Source organism: Schistocerca nitens, chromosome 9 (assembly GCF_023898315.1).
Source record: "Schistocerca nitens isolate TAMUIC-IGC-003100 chromosome 9, iqSchNite1.1, whole genome shotgun sequence".
Lineage (NCBI taxonomy): Eukaryota > Metazoa > Arthropoda > Insecta > Orthoptera > Acrididae > Schistocerca > Schistocerca nitens.
The window spans coordinates 347,670,928-347,687,132 of record NC_064622.1 but is presented as its reverse complement, the minus strand read 5'-3'; the positions used below and the strand labels follow the sequence as shown (position 1 = coordinate 347,687,132).

At 37.1% G+C, this 16,205-nt stretch overlaps 1 protein-coding gene across 1 annotated transcript in view; it reads left to right on the top strand.

Annotated features, from left to right (window-relative positions):
• LOC126203064 (uncharacterized) overlaps positions 1–16,205 on the top strand; it is a 41,324-nt gene that overhangs the window by 12,631 nt on the left and 12,488 nt on the right. Inside the window, exons 3-4 of the mRNA XM_049937302.1 lie at positions 3,679–3,799; positions 11,442–11,576. Coding sequence (XP_049793259.1) covers positions 3,679–3,799; positions 11,442–11,576 — 256 coding nt within the window. The remainder of the gene's footprint in view (positions 1–3,678; positions 3,800–11,441; positions 11,577–16,205) is intronic.

Genomic DNA, 16,205 nt, shown 5'->3' with positions numbered 1-16,205 from the left:
TGCCATCAGGGTATTTCTGTAACTGAACAAATATATCAGGGCATTTGGAATGAAACAATGCTTGCAGATTACTGCTGGTTTATTTGTAGAGATGCTCTGGAATTTGCAAGAGGCAAGCCAAAAGACAACAATCTCATAAAGCCACCATATGATTCCATTCAGACCCAACCAACTGGCAGGTATTTTTCAATCAATTTAGAACTCTTAGAATGTAACTGTGATTAAAAAAAATATATCAAACAGGCTTTAAATGTTATTGACACATGTAATCAGAATTATATAATTTACTCTTAATCTCTTAAAATATATCCACCTATTTTATATCTTTTTCTTTATCATATTCCTTTTTTCAACACAAAATTAGAAGGATTTGACTCGTGAAGTGAAGGTAACATTCATTTTTATGCAGTATAATGAAAGAAGTAAGGGTAAACTACTTTTTGTCAAAAGAAATACTGTACATTACAAGATAATGTCATCCGCATAATGTGTCAAAAACCCGTTGTTTGTTGTTGTTGTGCTCTTCAGTCCTGAGACTGGTTTGATGCAGCTCTCCATGCTACTCTATCCTGTGCAAGCTTCTTCATCTCCCAGTACCTACTGCAACCTACATCCTCCTGAATCTGCTTAGTGTATTGATCTCTTGGTCTCCCTCTACGATTTTTACCCTCCACGCTGCCCTCCAATGCTAAATTTGTGATCCCTTGATGCCTCAAAACATGTCCTACCAACCGATCCCTTCTTCTAGTCAAGTTGTGCCACAAACTTCTCTTCTCCCCAATCCTATTCAATACCTCCTCATTAATTACGTGATCTACCCACCTTATCTTCAGCATTCTTCTGTAGCACCACATTTCGAAAGCTTCTATTCTCTTCTTGTCCAAACTGGTTATCATCCATGTTTCACTTCCATACATGGCTACACTCCATACAAATACTTTCAGAAACGACTTCCTGACACTTAAATCTATACTCGATGTTAACAAATTTCTCTTCTTCAGAAACGATTTCCTTGCCATTGCCAGTCTACATTTTATATCCTCTCTACTTCGACCATCATCAGTTATTTTACTCCCTAAATAGCAAAACTCCTTTACTACTTTAAGTGTCTCATTTCCTAATCTAATCCCCTCAGCATCACCCGATTTAATTTGACTACATTCCATTATCCTCGTTTTGCTTTTGTTGACGTTCATCTTATATCCTCCTTTCAAGATACTGTCCATTCCGTTCAACTGCTCTTCCAAGTCCTTTGCTGTCTCTGACAGAATTACAATGTCATCGGCGAACCTCAAAGTTTTTACTTCTTCTCCATGAATTTTAATACCTACTCCGAATTTTTCTTTTGTTTCCTTTACTGCTTGCTCAATATACAGATTGAATAACATCGGGGAGAGGCTACAACCCTGTCTCACTCCTTTCCCAACCACTGCTTCCCTTTCATGCCCCTCGACTCTTATAACTGCCATCTGGTTTCTGTACAAATTGTAAATAGCCTTTCGCTCCCTGTATTTTACCCCTGCCACCTTCAGAATTTGGAAGAGAGTATTCCAGTTAACATTGTCAAAAGCTTTCTCCAAGTCTACAAACGCTAGAAACGTAGGTTTGCCTTTTCTTAATCTTTCTTCTAAGATAAGTCGTAAGGTTAATATTGCCTCACGTGTTTCGACATTTCTACGGAATCCAAACTGATCTTCCCCGAGGTCCGCTTCTACCAGTTTTTCCATTCGTCTGTAAAGAATTCGTGTTAGTATTTTGCAGCTGTGACTTATTAAACTGATAGTTCGGTAATTTTCACATCTGTCAACACCTGCTTTCTTTGGTATTGGAATTATTATATTCTTCTTGAAGTCTGTGGGTATTTCGCCTGTCTCATACATCTTGCTCACCAGATGGTAGAGTTTTGTCATGACTGGCTCTCCCAAGGCCATCAGTAGTTCTAATGGAATGTTGTCTACTCCCGGGGCCTTGTTTCGACTCAGGTCTTTCAGTGCTCTGTCAAACTCTTCACGCAGTATCTTATCTCCCATTTCATCTTCATCTACATCCTCTTCCATTTCCATTATACTGTCCTCAAGTACATCGCCCTTGTATAAACCCTCTATATACTCCTTCCACCTTTCTGCCTTCCCTTCTTTGCTTAGAACTGGGTTGCCATCTGAGCTCTTGATATTCATACAAGTGGTTCTCTTCTCTCCGAAGGTCTCTAAATTTTCCTGTAGGCAGTATCTATCTTACCCCTAGTGAGACAAGCCTCTACATCCTTACATTTGTCCTCTAGCCATCCCTGCTTAGCCATTTTGCACTTTCTGTCGATCTCATTTTTGAGACGTTTGTATTCCCTTTCGCCTGCTTCATTTACTGCATTTTTATATTTTCTCCTTTCATCAATTAAATTCAATATTTCTTCTGTTACCCAAGGATTTCTATTAGCCCTTGTCTTTTTACCTACTTGATCCTCTGCTGCCTTCACTACTTCATCCCTCAGAGCTACCCATTCTTCTTCTACTGTATTTCTTTCCCCCATTCCTGTCAATTGTTCCCTTATGCTCTCCCTGAAACTCTCTACAACCTCTGGTTCTTTCAGTTTATCCAGGTCCCATCTCCTTACATTCCCACCTTTTTGCAGTTTCTTCAGTTTCAATCTGCAGTTCATAACCAATAGATTGTGGTCAGAATCCACATCTGCCCCTGGAAATGTCTTACAATTTAAAACCTGGTTCCTAAATCTCTGTCTTACCATTATATAATCTATCTGATACCTATTAGTATCTCCAGGATTTTTCCAGGTATACAACCTTCTTTTATGATTCTTGAACCAAGTGTTAGCTATGATTAAGTTATGCTCTGTGCAAAATTCTACAAGGCGGCTTCCTCTTTCATTTCTTCCCCCCAATCCATATTCACCTACTATGTTTCCTTCTCTCCCTTTTCCTACTGACGAATTCCAGTCACCCATGACTATTAAATTTTCGTCTCCCTTCACCATCTGAATAATTTCTTTTATCTCGTCATACATTTCATCAATTTCTTCATCATCTGCAGAGCTAGTTGGCATATAAACTATGGCAAAAGCCCATAAAGGACAAACTGAATTAATGAATATCATAGTAGTTTTGAGCTTTATTAAATTACTTAAAGTCCTGTCATTTCACTCCCCCCCCCCCCCCCCCCCAAAAAAAAAAAAAAAAGAAGAAGAAGAAGAAGAAGATCACATGTTTATGATCTGCTTGATAATCAGTTATATTTTTCTTATATGTCTAAACAAGATATTCAGTAGTTCTTTTTTCCATTTTCTCAAAAACTTTATTATTTCATACTTCACTTTTGCTCTCTACATTATTATTAGCAATTTAATTCTTTTATTGAATTTTGTTTACAAGAGAGGCACTGTGTTCCCCTTAGTATGTCTAGTCTATGTTAATTTTATTACTTCTCCATTTGATAAATTAGTCAGTGGTTAACATCTTTTTTGTTGTTATGGCTTTCTGTAACATGTTATATGCAGTTTTCATGTTGCACTTCCTTTTGACTGCCTTCTGAAGTCATAATGTTAAAGCCTCAACAACAGATCAATTGTTAATTAAAGACCCTCTTGGCATATACTTTGATTTGTCACTCTCTAGTTTTAAGCTTTATGCTGATAGTTAAATCAGTGAGATTCTCTCAAAATTTCAGCTGCTGGTATGATGGGCACAATATTTACACTGAGTACACTTTCAACAAGCAGTATAGAGGAAGTAGCAGAAGCAGCACCATCTACTATCAAATGGTTTCAACTCTATATCTATAAGGACAGGTCAGACTTCGATATACAGTACTTTCTAATACCATACAATATATATTATAATTGAAAATATGAAGTGAAATATTGACAAGTAGCAAAGGCAAACTAACACTGGCTTTATATGCAAATAATTTTGCATAGAGTGTATTATGTAATTTGATAGTTATTCCCTAAGAACTTATCTAACACAATAACGTGATTAACTTCAGCTGTTATAGTAGGAAACTCACAGCCAGGGACGTTAAACTCACATAGTGACTTCCAGTAATGTGAACTTGTTTCACTGATGGACCACTTGGAGAGCTGTAAGTTTATCAATTCTTCCTCATATCATTTTTTTATTGAGTGATTTAAAATCTTCCATACTTGTTCCTGTTTCATAGTAAACCAAAGCTGATTTCATCACATCGTGTTTCTAATTACAACTTGTCGTGCATTTGAATGGGATAAATTATTCAATATTTGTTTTCATTTCACACAAAATGAAGCTGCTTTTATTGCATGATGTTACGTGGACTCACACAAACATGGTGTCCCAGAAATGTTGCAGTAAACTCCAAGGTAGGTGGAGCACATTGTAAGGATTCAGAATTGCGTAGCAACCCATGGCCACAAACATCACTACGTGGTGCTGTACACGTGAGTACTGGAGGGGAACATGAGCATTTCCACATTTGAGCCCTAGCCTGGGGTAATATATGGACAGTGAGCTCACAGACATGCACTTAATGTATGGAACAGCTGTGTGCCACTGGACACATTTATCAAGTACTCTTCCCAGACAGACATCAACCACCCCACAGTTTGTTTGCACATCCACATCAAAATCCGTGTGGGTACAGGGCATTAAGAAGTTGCAAGGCTTGTGAGGACAGACCACAATCAGCGTGTTCGGTCGTTAGAGAATGCGCTGGATGCTGTGGAGACAAATCCAGGCACCAGCATATGTGCCATTGCTTTGGATTCAAAAGATCTTTTATTAGTGTCCAGAATGTTCTGAACACCAAATCCCTACGTGCCTCTGATCTCCAATGTATGTAATTATTTCACTCAATGCCCATCTTGCACACATACATTTTGCACAGTGGTTTCTGCAACAAAGTGGTCAAGATGTGCAGTTCGTAGCTTATGCATTGTACATTGATGAGACCACATTCACTAGAGATGGCATACTCAGTCACCACAATGAGAATTTGTGGGCACCAAGAAACCCCTATGGCGTGCGGCACAATGTGGCACAATCACTTCACAGTCTGTGACTGCTTGAAGATGTTCCAGCAAATATGAGGTGCAGCATGATGGGATGCCTGCTAATTTTGGCCTGGGTGTTCATAGGCATTTGAATAGATCATTCCCTCAGTGATGGATTGGACATGGTTGACCATTTCCTGGCCCCTACACTCATCAAATTTAGCGAGCCTTGATTTTTTTCTGTGGGGAGTCATGAAATTTCTTATGTATTGTGGTGGTGTGGAGCTTGAAATGGATCTCATCACAAGAATCATCTGTGCAGCTGCTACAAACAAAGAAACACACAGTGTTTTAGAGTGTCCAGCCATCATCTATGCTGAACAAAATTTCTTTGTGATCTGAATAACATTTCCTGCATAAAGTTTATCGCAGTCTATTGCACTGATGTCTGTGAAACTCTTTGTACTGCCAAAATGTAACATCTTTGTTAACTCTGTAATTTATTGACAGTTAATTCGGGGAGAGTATATGTGAAGGATTCATGGATGATGGACATGGGAAGTCAGGTCAAGAACTTGTCTTCACTGTGGCTATCAAAAATGTATTAACTGAAAATTAAATGATGTTTGAAATTGTTAAATTCAAGAACTGTTTTGACTTTGAAGTGTGAAGTTTAAACAGTGTTTCATTCAAGAATATTACTAGTTTATCCAGTCTTATTATTTTGAAAATGCACAAAGCGTCATTATTAACATAATTCTTTCATTAATGCCATTACAACAATCATCACTACCAGGGAAGATATTTCGTTGTGAAACTCGCCAAATCCGTGGCCTCTGCAGAGAACATATCTCACATTATTGCAGGATAACAGGCTCAGTCATTATACACAGCAACAAGAATTTCAAGATGAGTATAATTTTTAAATATTGTATATTGCAGCAGACAACTTAGGTACCGCCTGTCTACAACCTTTGTTCTCAAACTGAATTGCACACATCTATATGTCTGTTACTTCAGACAGAAATGTCATTAAAAAACTTAATTTGTGTTTGATTAATTTCCTACATGGTTATTAGACTGGGGCTCAGAGTTATTATAAAGTGGGTGTGAAAAATTGCTAAAAACCATATCCAGGCTGGCTGGCACACCAGTACCCGTAATTAATCTGCGAGGCACATTCAACACAGGGTTTTTGTGCCTCCCTGTGTCCAAGAAGCGGAAAATGGAATGAACTCAGCTGTCTGGGCGGCTATAAGAAGTGTAAATTTTTATCAGAGGTTAATATCATATGAATATCAGGGTAATAAAGACAGTGCAGCAGGAGCTATGTTAAAGCAACTGTCCATTACTCACTTGAGATGATTCTAAGCAAGCAGCAGAAACCTAAGTCACACAGAAAGGATGCCGTTTTAAACATCATATCACCCAAATAATCATCTACTGCCTTATTTTCTGTGTCACTTCACTGGCAAGATACAACATGTTGCCAAAAGACTTGAGGCACTCTAGTGAACATGCTCTGTGTGATATCACTGTGGCCAAGTAAATGTAGGCTCAATGTATCAGTGTCACAGATTTGTTTCCTGTTGGAATGAGCCAATGAAGACAACTGCATCAATTTGAACAGGGTATGATTGTGCAGGTCCACAGTTTCAAGCATTCTGTCATGGAGAATTCACAGAAATTATCCAATTTTAGTGAAGTTACTCTGAAGAAAAAGAAGAAGTAGTAAGGGAAGCACTAAAGCCAATCATCACTCTAGAGGCCCTTAGGAATTAACTGTTAAGGACCACTGAAGTCTTAACATATATTGTGTAAAATGTCTCTGCCAGTCACTGAAAGAGCTTTTGTTATGGATTGGTTAAAAAGGTCAGTGACAGAACAATATGTAAGAAAAGGAGAAAAGTTTGGACCCAGTTTCCATGGCCACACTTGTGCCCAGGGGCCACTGATTACAAGAGTTCATGCATGACACTATGTAGAAAAGTACGATGACTGTCCTTATCAATTTATGGATACAATGAGAGACCAGTTTGTTGATACCATCACTACAGAGTGTTTGACTTTGTTGACAAAACCACAACCTCACATCTGCTGGCATTGCTTCATCACTATCAAAGTGAAGTCCTCAAAGATGTTCTTTATGTTTTGGAAACACATGAAAATTGCATGGGGCCACGTTGAAACTGTGTGAAGATGATCGATGACAGTGAATGGATGTTGTGGATTGTTGCAGGTGACACAGCATTTGTGTGGTCTGGCATTGTTATGCTGAAGGAGAAGGTGCTCCATGTAAGAATGAACTCTCTTTGAAACACAATTACAGCACATTGTGTCTCACACACAACAATACATTACACACCACAATGTTACACCCCACCATTCAGAGCTCTCTAGCACTAGAGTGCTGCAAATATGTAGACATGAAGACTGAAGATATACAATGTTGATAACATTTGTTTTATTTAAAAAACTTGAAGAGTTTTCAGCATGCTCTCATAATTCTACAGATGAAGAAGAATGTGAGTGACAGCAACCTTGGACCACACTTCATAAAAAATAAAAATTATCTGCCAGCATATCAGAACTAAGTGGAATGCTTTTCCCATAGATAGAATGCCAGGAGAGTAATACTGGGAGATCTGACACACTTTTAGTTAAATACCTGGTGTCTTTGGAATGAACAGAAGTTTTGATGACATTGTGTATATTTGAAAAATAACGAATAATAATGTCAGTGTTGATGCAGAGGGAGATTAAGATTTAACATGGCAGTGAAGTCAGTCATTATAGACACAACACGAACTTGCACTGAGAAGGAAAGTGGCCAGGACATTTTCAAAGGAACCAGCACAGCATTTGTCCTAAGTGATTACAGAAATGGTCAGGCACAGATTTTAACCTCATTTCCTTTAATGAAAATCCAGTAAATTGCATTCAGGCATCAAATAGTTGCGGTCATAGTCAGCTCATTTGAAATGTTCCATTCAAGATGAATATTGTAAATTAAATGGACAGATAAGAGTAGAGAACATAGGGCTGTATTAATTGGACATGCGCTCACGCATCCAGTAGTAGTTAAATAATATAAAGTCATATGGCATGAATGGCTGGGAGACCCCAAAGGGCAGGTTCAGCCAGTTAATGGGAAAGATATTCCCTATCCTTCATGCCTATAGGCACCTTTCCTTCACAAGGGATGAGAGTTGTATGTATAAGAGTATCTGTTAAGCGTAAGTGGCTGGAAAGAATGTGTGTTTGTAGTGTAGTGCCATGTTTATGTTAAGGATGATGAGAGAATGGAGATGGTGAAGGCTGGTGTCAGCACATTGCGTACTCCTCTCGAAGAGTACCAAGGAGCCCTCTTAGTGTAACGTTCCCATTAAATGGGTGGATCACCATTAAGAGCGTCACATATCCTCACTTCATGAAACACTGCAGAGAGGTTTTGAATTTAATGCATGACATTGGCGCAGAGACTGACGATCGGGGACTTTATGCCACCAACCCTCCTGCCTCCTCTGCCATAAAGGCATGGGGAAAATTGTTAATATTGCGTGACATACCTGGACGGTCACCCATTCAAGTACTATGGACTGTCACTGAATTTAGATAAAACATGACATATGCAATACACTATTGCACAAGACCTGACCACACCATTAGAAATAATTGAGAAATCAGTAAATGAAATAGAATACTGTAAATTTTTAGGTGTTTATGTTGGTTATAACCTGAACTGGAAGTCATACATTACAAATCTTAAATGTTTAGGTTCTGTAACATTTGCATTACAGATAGTATCAGATACTGGAGATGAAAATATCAAAAAGTTGACTTACTTTTCATATTTTCAATGACTAACATCTTATGGCATCATATTCTGAGCTAATTCATTGAATAAAAACGTGATTGTTGCACAGAAGTTGTGTAAGAAGGATAATATGTGGTATCCATACAGAAGCTCTTATAGACAGCTCTATTAACAGTTGAATATAATTTGACAAATAAAAAAAATCTATTACCAAGTGTCGGCAGGAGAACACACTATAAAAAAGGAATTACATATGGCACACTGAAAATAGCATCACAGTACATTTACTCCTTAATGAAGTTTGTAGTTAACAATCCATCACAGTTTGGATGCAACATCAATATTCATAAGTATTATACTAGGAGCACAGATCCACACTACCCATAACTCAGTCTTAATGCGGCAGAGAAAGCAGTGAGGTATAAAAGTCTTTAACTGCCTACCCAGTGATGTAAAGAATTTAATGGACAATAAAATTAACTGTAAGCACTGTGTGTGTTTCACACAAGCACAACTTACACATAAATGACCACAATCTCTGGCCACTTTGGTCAGAGTCAGTAAAAGTGACTCATTCCATATCACTCAGAGAGGTCACAACTATGATCATGGAACATGCAGATAATTAACCTACTTTAAATGAAGCACCTTACTGTCACATATATTAGCAACCCAACCCTAAGCTGCTTACATTTCTCCATCTTTTCTGTAACACTTTGGCCCATGTTTTAAGTTTTTTTAAAATTATGTAGTTGTGTTTGTTACAGTCAGTTTTAGTATTCTTTTGAGATACATGTCTCCATGCATGGCGACTGTAATAACTAATGTGAATCTCAGCAAGACCACAAAGATTTAAAAGATACTAAATACATAGAAAGACCATACATATTCTCCAGTCAAAAACAGAAATATTCTCTGGCACTGCAGCTGTTAGACAACAAAAAACCACATATCAAGAAGACTAAAAATAGTAATATTAAAAAATTCAATCACAGTTTTTAAAAGTGCCTTGATTTATCCATTGTATATTTAGGTAAGAGAGCTAATTTATCAAGAATTGTGTCACTACACTGCCAAGTTACAGAAAACCGATTTATTCTTTTCTTTGTCCTATAGGCTCTGCAGTATTCATTAGTTAACTATTTGATTCTCTTTCTTCAGTCCCTTTTACTTTTCTATAACTTCTGTTTACTGGCATGTCTATTCCACCCACCCCCTCCCTACAATCTCTTTCATATATAGTGTACTTAGCTTTCCACTCTTATTAACTCTTGTTGGTTTTGTCAGTAATCTCTGGCTTGTTTATTACCCTGTTTTCTACCTCTATGCTCTTAGCTTTTCAAATCTCATCTGGTGCAGTCCCCAAAAATCCATCTTCCTTCTCATTCCATCCAATAAGTCTCCCATAACCCATGATTCTGGGAAATTTTTTCAAACTCTCCCCACTTCCTAAACCTCACCAGTCCTTTATCTTCATACTTATTCCTTCTTCTTCAAGCCTTCTGCCAGAATCAGAAGCCACTGGCTCCAAAATCTTGGAAATTTCCTTACTTTTATATGTGTCTGTTCTCCTGCTGCTGCTTGGCGAGCAAGATTTTTTTTTTTTCTTCCTCAGTCAAATCTATAATAATGTAGTGTGTGGGCGGTGGCCTAAAAGTTATAACAGATTTCTGTCATATACTCAAATATATTTCAGAAAGTCCTTTTTTTTATAGAAAAAGGGAATTTACATTTTATGAAAAGCATGATCATAAGAAAATCAAATGATAAGAAGTGAAAACATGTGGAAAATAATTTTTTTCACATTTTCATAAAACTGATGAATTCAAGAGTTTATGGATAACTAATAGAATCCACTACCTGTTAAAATATATACTGGTACCAATTTCAAATCCCAGAATGATGATCCTGAGTTTGGCATATAGTAAAAGTCAGAACATCCAATTTGCAGAACCATGTTTAATTTTCTCCCCTAGCTGTGTGCATTTGAGCTAGTATGCCATGTTTAATGTTGATGACATGTTAAACCTTAGCCTTCCCATTTTTTAAAGAAGATAAATGAGAAAATATGTGTAGTTAGACGTACATGTTACAAGCTAAAACTTAGTATGAATTGTATTGAAAGAAGATATCTGATTCATTGACACTTTGGTAAATGGAAATAATCTTTGAAAATAGAAGGATAAATCATCCAAAAAGAGAAACAGGTCATACATAGGAAAGAAACTGAGAACAGCAACAGCAGAGATTCTTGTGAACACCTCATTGTTATCTTTTTATAATGGATAATGTGTATCTCTGGAGCCTTATAATTTTGTTTGATTCAGTTATACTATATTTATTTTGCTGGTGATCTAATAAAGAATAAAATTTATAATTTTTTGATTATTTCTCTTGACAATAGTTCTATCAGTATTTAATTATAATGGCTCTTCTTAGATATGGGATAAATAGCAAGAGTTTTGATAGAAATTTCAGCAGAAGATTTGTCTTATACATTTCTCGTGTTTCTCATAGCTATATTAAGATTTTAAATTTAATATGCAAAGAAACTATACTTCTCTGGAATAATTCAGGCACTTTTGTTTCTTCTCTTTTTGTCATTCACATATCACATACTTAGGGAAATATTGCTTCTTGTTTCAGGGCAGTAACCGAGGATCTTGTTAGAAGAGCTGAAAAAGCTGGCTTCAAAGCACTTGTTCTGACTGTTGATGCACCGATGTTTGGAATACGCGATGCAGACATTCGTAATAAATTCTCTCTTCCTCCACACCTGATGTAAGTACAGAGCGTATCGCAACAATCTGATATTCATATCAAATGAATGAAATTTTCTAAATGATAACACTATCACCATTTATCTTTCCTTTTTGTTTTATTCTGGATACTATTGCAATTTTCACTCTGTATCCATTTTCAAATGATACATTATTATGCTATGGTACTCACATTGCATGCTGCCACTCATGTCAAGAACATAATGTGCAACATCATGTTAACATCCGTTCAAATCAGCATCTGTAAATTGAGAGCTAATGCTAGTTTGATATACCATATAAGTGGTGTTGACATGATGTTTTCTAACTTTTCCAACTCAGATGCCCACTTTAACAAGCCCATTTTTTTTACACAGAAAATAATTCTTCAAAAAAAGCATAGCAGTTATTTCTTTTATTTTGTAAAGAAAAAAGTCCAAGTGTATCACTTCAAAAGCAAGGAAAAAATTCTATATTGCGGGTGTAAAGTGATCGTAATGTGGGAGAATATGTTGTTAATGGATTTGAACTCTTTCACTGCTTTTATTAATTAGTCAAGTGCATACATACCAGCACCTTATACATGGCACTCACCACAGTCCCCATACAGGATGTTCCCGTTGCTAATCTTTTTCAAGCCTGTACCCTTCCATTTAATCTTGTGAAGAGCTGCTACTTTCAACCTATGTTTCTATAACTCCTTGGTCATATTCTGCAAACTTCCTGGCCTGTACAGGTTGTTTACCTTCCAGGTTATAAAAGAGAAGTCCAATGTCTCTCACTGTGTCTGATTCTAGTTGAGACAGTCATGATTCTGAGGCTTCTGTAGAGAGTCTTGACCCATCTATCTTTTGCGTGAGTGGGGGGGAAGGTAATCCCAGCACAGCTCTTAACCTGGAAGACAAGTGGCATAAAGTATAGATGCCCATCCTCCCCTAGAGACATTTGCCTTCTCCACAGCTTTTGACTCACCCATGGGGTGTTTTGATCCACCTCGATTATTTTATTTCCTCGGTACCCACTACATCCAGTGAGCGTTCCTCAATCCATCACCTCAGGAGGTGCCCTATTGGGGGCTAGCAACCCCACACAGTAAATAGTAAGATAATTTAAATGACCTACCAAGAATTACTACAGATCTCATATCAAAATATGTACAATTAAATAATTTTCTTTATGTTGTAGACCCCTGAATATGCCTAGAATGATCTGGTGAAACATGTTTGGTAAACATGAATAAACTATTTGTTTGCAAAAACATGAATAAACTATTTGTTTGCAGAACGTGGAATTTTTTCCTATGTACAGGCATGTGATAAAGCACAAGCTGATTGTAGAATTATAGTTTGTAGAGACCTTAAGGCTGACTTCTGTCAGAAAGTACTGATCAAAGGCACCTACAGTTGTTGATGTCCAGCTTTGGATTATTTGCCACACTGATGTCTTGGCATGGATTGAAGGACATAGTACACCACCCATGGACAAGTTCTTTTTAGACCCAATAAGTTACTGTGATTTAGATGTAACACCAGTTGTCAATGGTTTGTTTGACTATGGTTGTCAAATGTTAACAATAAAATATACTGACCAGTTAGGCATAGATACCAGAAGAGACCTGATGTATTGCAGAATCATGAACTATAAATTGATTGCAGTGTTTAGACAGAAATTATGGGGCAGATAAGGTTGATGGAAAATACTTTAACTCTTTCTTACACATATTTCTACAGCGTTTTGAGCCTTGTTTCCCACTGAAACAAATAAGGGTAAAATTGAATGGAAACAAGGAAAATGATATGTGGGACCCCACAAGGATCAGAACTAGGCCCACTCTTGTTCTTAACCTACATAAATGAACTTCCAAAGAGTTTAAAGTGCAGTTCCAAACCTGCACTGTTTGCTGACGACATGCATATTAACCAGAACCCCAGACACATTTCTGATGATAACTGGACAGGCCTTCAAGTAGTTCACAACCAACAGTTCAAATCTTAATCTTCCAAAGACTCGTATCATGCCGATTTCAAACAAGCAATAATAGCACCAGAAGTAGACATTAATTGCCGTACATAAAATTAAACACCAGGAAAAACTCCTTGTGTTCTAGCGGGAAAAAGCCTAAAACCCACAGAATCTCAGTTCAGCATGTTTTGGATGTAGAAGCATCTCTCACTGTGTTGAGCTAGGGACAATGGTGGTGGCTTATTTTGCATACTTCCATTCCTTGCTGTATTACGGAATTATTTTCTGGGATAGTGCGCCTACATTAAATAAAATGCTTATTCTGCAGAAGTGAGCAGTAAGTCTGTAAGGAAGACAATGATACTTCTTGCAAAAGGTTTTAATGGATATTGGAATTCTTCACTCACTTCATACAATCAATTTTGTTGCTAACAATAAAAATCAGTTTTGAACTGAACTGTGATGTACACAAAAGACAAATATAATTTTCATGAAGACTTGCATTCTTGTCTAGGGTTCCGAGTGGAGTGATGAACTTCGGCACATAGGTATTTGACAAGCTCCCATCTAACATAAAGCAAGAAACTGTGAATCCTACCTGCTCAAAAGAAAATTAAAAACATATTTCACTAGCCACACTTTTTCACAGATTATTTGAATATATACATTCATGGATTGAAAAGTTCTGGTAGCAACATGGCAAGTAGCAAAAGCTACATGATGAGTAATAATGTATTTGAAACAGAACTCAGTATTTACATATGTATCTAACTATTTCCTTTGGAAAGCATCAGTACAATCAAGTAAATATTATGCAATCGACAACACATAATAAACAGCTATTTAGTATAGCTGAGGAGGCAGAAGCTTTTTCTTGGTAGCAGCTTTCTTTCCAATTTACTTGATTAGATTTAGCTGGCATAATCATAACAACATTAAGTATTACAGTGACAGTTTATTTTTAACAAAGTATACAAATTGAGGTTCTAAAATTTGCTCATCTTATTTTAAAGTTGACCTTGACTCATTCTACATCCCTAAAGCTTGACCTCCTTGATGGGATCTACAATGGACGGATAGCGAAGTGTGATATGACATTTTTATGAAATGATATATCACATTTCCAGGCTTCCTTGACAAAGAAAGATGTTTGTGATGTTTATTAGTAAGTATGTGTCGGCACATCCCACTGTGGGAGACATTGTTACAGTTTGTGCAGCTGGGAGAATATCTTGAACCTATCACATCTTCAAGGCAGGATGGGTGAGTGTTTCTGGCTGCTGTATGGGGCCATTTGTTTCTTGGCATCATGGATTCAAGGTGTCTAGAAGACCAGCAGAAAAAGAGAACAGATCATGGCTGGAATAGGAACCACGACAAATGACCATCAAATTGGCTTGTGTAGATAAAATTCTTGTCTTGATTTTGTCCAAGCAACATCAGTTTAAAAAAGAAAATCAGCAACTCTCTTTGTACTGTTTTTGCAAGAGAAAGTATGAATACAGAAGGTTTAACGTTCAGTCATTTACATCATCCAAGTTGCTTGGAAGACTTTTTAGCACCCACCCATGCACGAGGTGATGAAGTCCAGTGAAGAATGATGTATCACTGTTGGCAAACACCAAGAAAGGTGACTGAGAAAAAATTATTACATAAATCTACTAACATCTAAGATCAAGTGGTTATGGATCGCACACAAGAAGTGCAACATTGATGCCATACTGAAAAACAATCACTGTATGTCAATGGATGACTGAAATAATAATTTTAGTTTCTTATAATATTTTTTCCAATTTTGTAAGAGAATTAAAGTACAAAATTAGAACACTAAACCTTCTTCGATACTATCTTCTTTTCCTCAATCAGTTGTATCTCATCACAGAACTTTTACTGACATTCATTTGTATGACCTGTTTTTCCATCTATATGAAGTATTGTGCAATGATTATTTACAGTTTATACACCTCTCATTTCTTTCCTCATCATTCCTATCATCGATATTATAATATATACTTCAAGGATTAAAACACTGACGCTATCTGGTGTACCTGGACGTGCAATTCATGGCAGTCTTGTCATATTATTTCTAGATACAGTAGTTTACAAGTTGACTTAATATTGTTTAATCTGATTTTACAAAAATTAAATTTGCATTTGTAGGAAGACTGAGGTTTAATGCCCCTTAAACAGAAATTTGCAGTTGCTGTCTTGTTTGTTTAACTTGTCCTTCTTCTGGTCCACAATTCTTTGCAGTATTGCCCATTTTTCCACCCATGCTTATTCTCAAATGCTTCTGATTGCACTGAATAGCTCAACTTTCTAGTCATCTATCCATAATACTTTTCTTTCTGTAATTATCCAGAAGTCTAGCTAGTGGTCTTAAATTAAAGAGGACTAACTTAACTAGAAAAACTGTGAAGAGCACAGGATAGAGAAACTCGAGGGCAAGGTGACAAGTACACTATTTCATTATTACTGTGTAGCAACCCTGAAGTAGGGTGAGGAAAATCTGTTGTCAGCAGAAACCAAAATAAGTTCTTACTGCCATTAATGTGTTAATCTGTCCGCCCCTGATAGCTGAGTGGTCAGTGCGATGGAATGTCATACCTAACGGCCCTGGTTCGATTCCCGGCTGGGTCAGAGATTTCCTCCAGTCAGGGGCTGGGTGTTGCGTTGTCCTTATCATAGT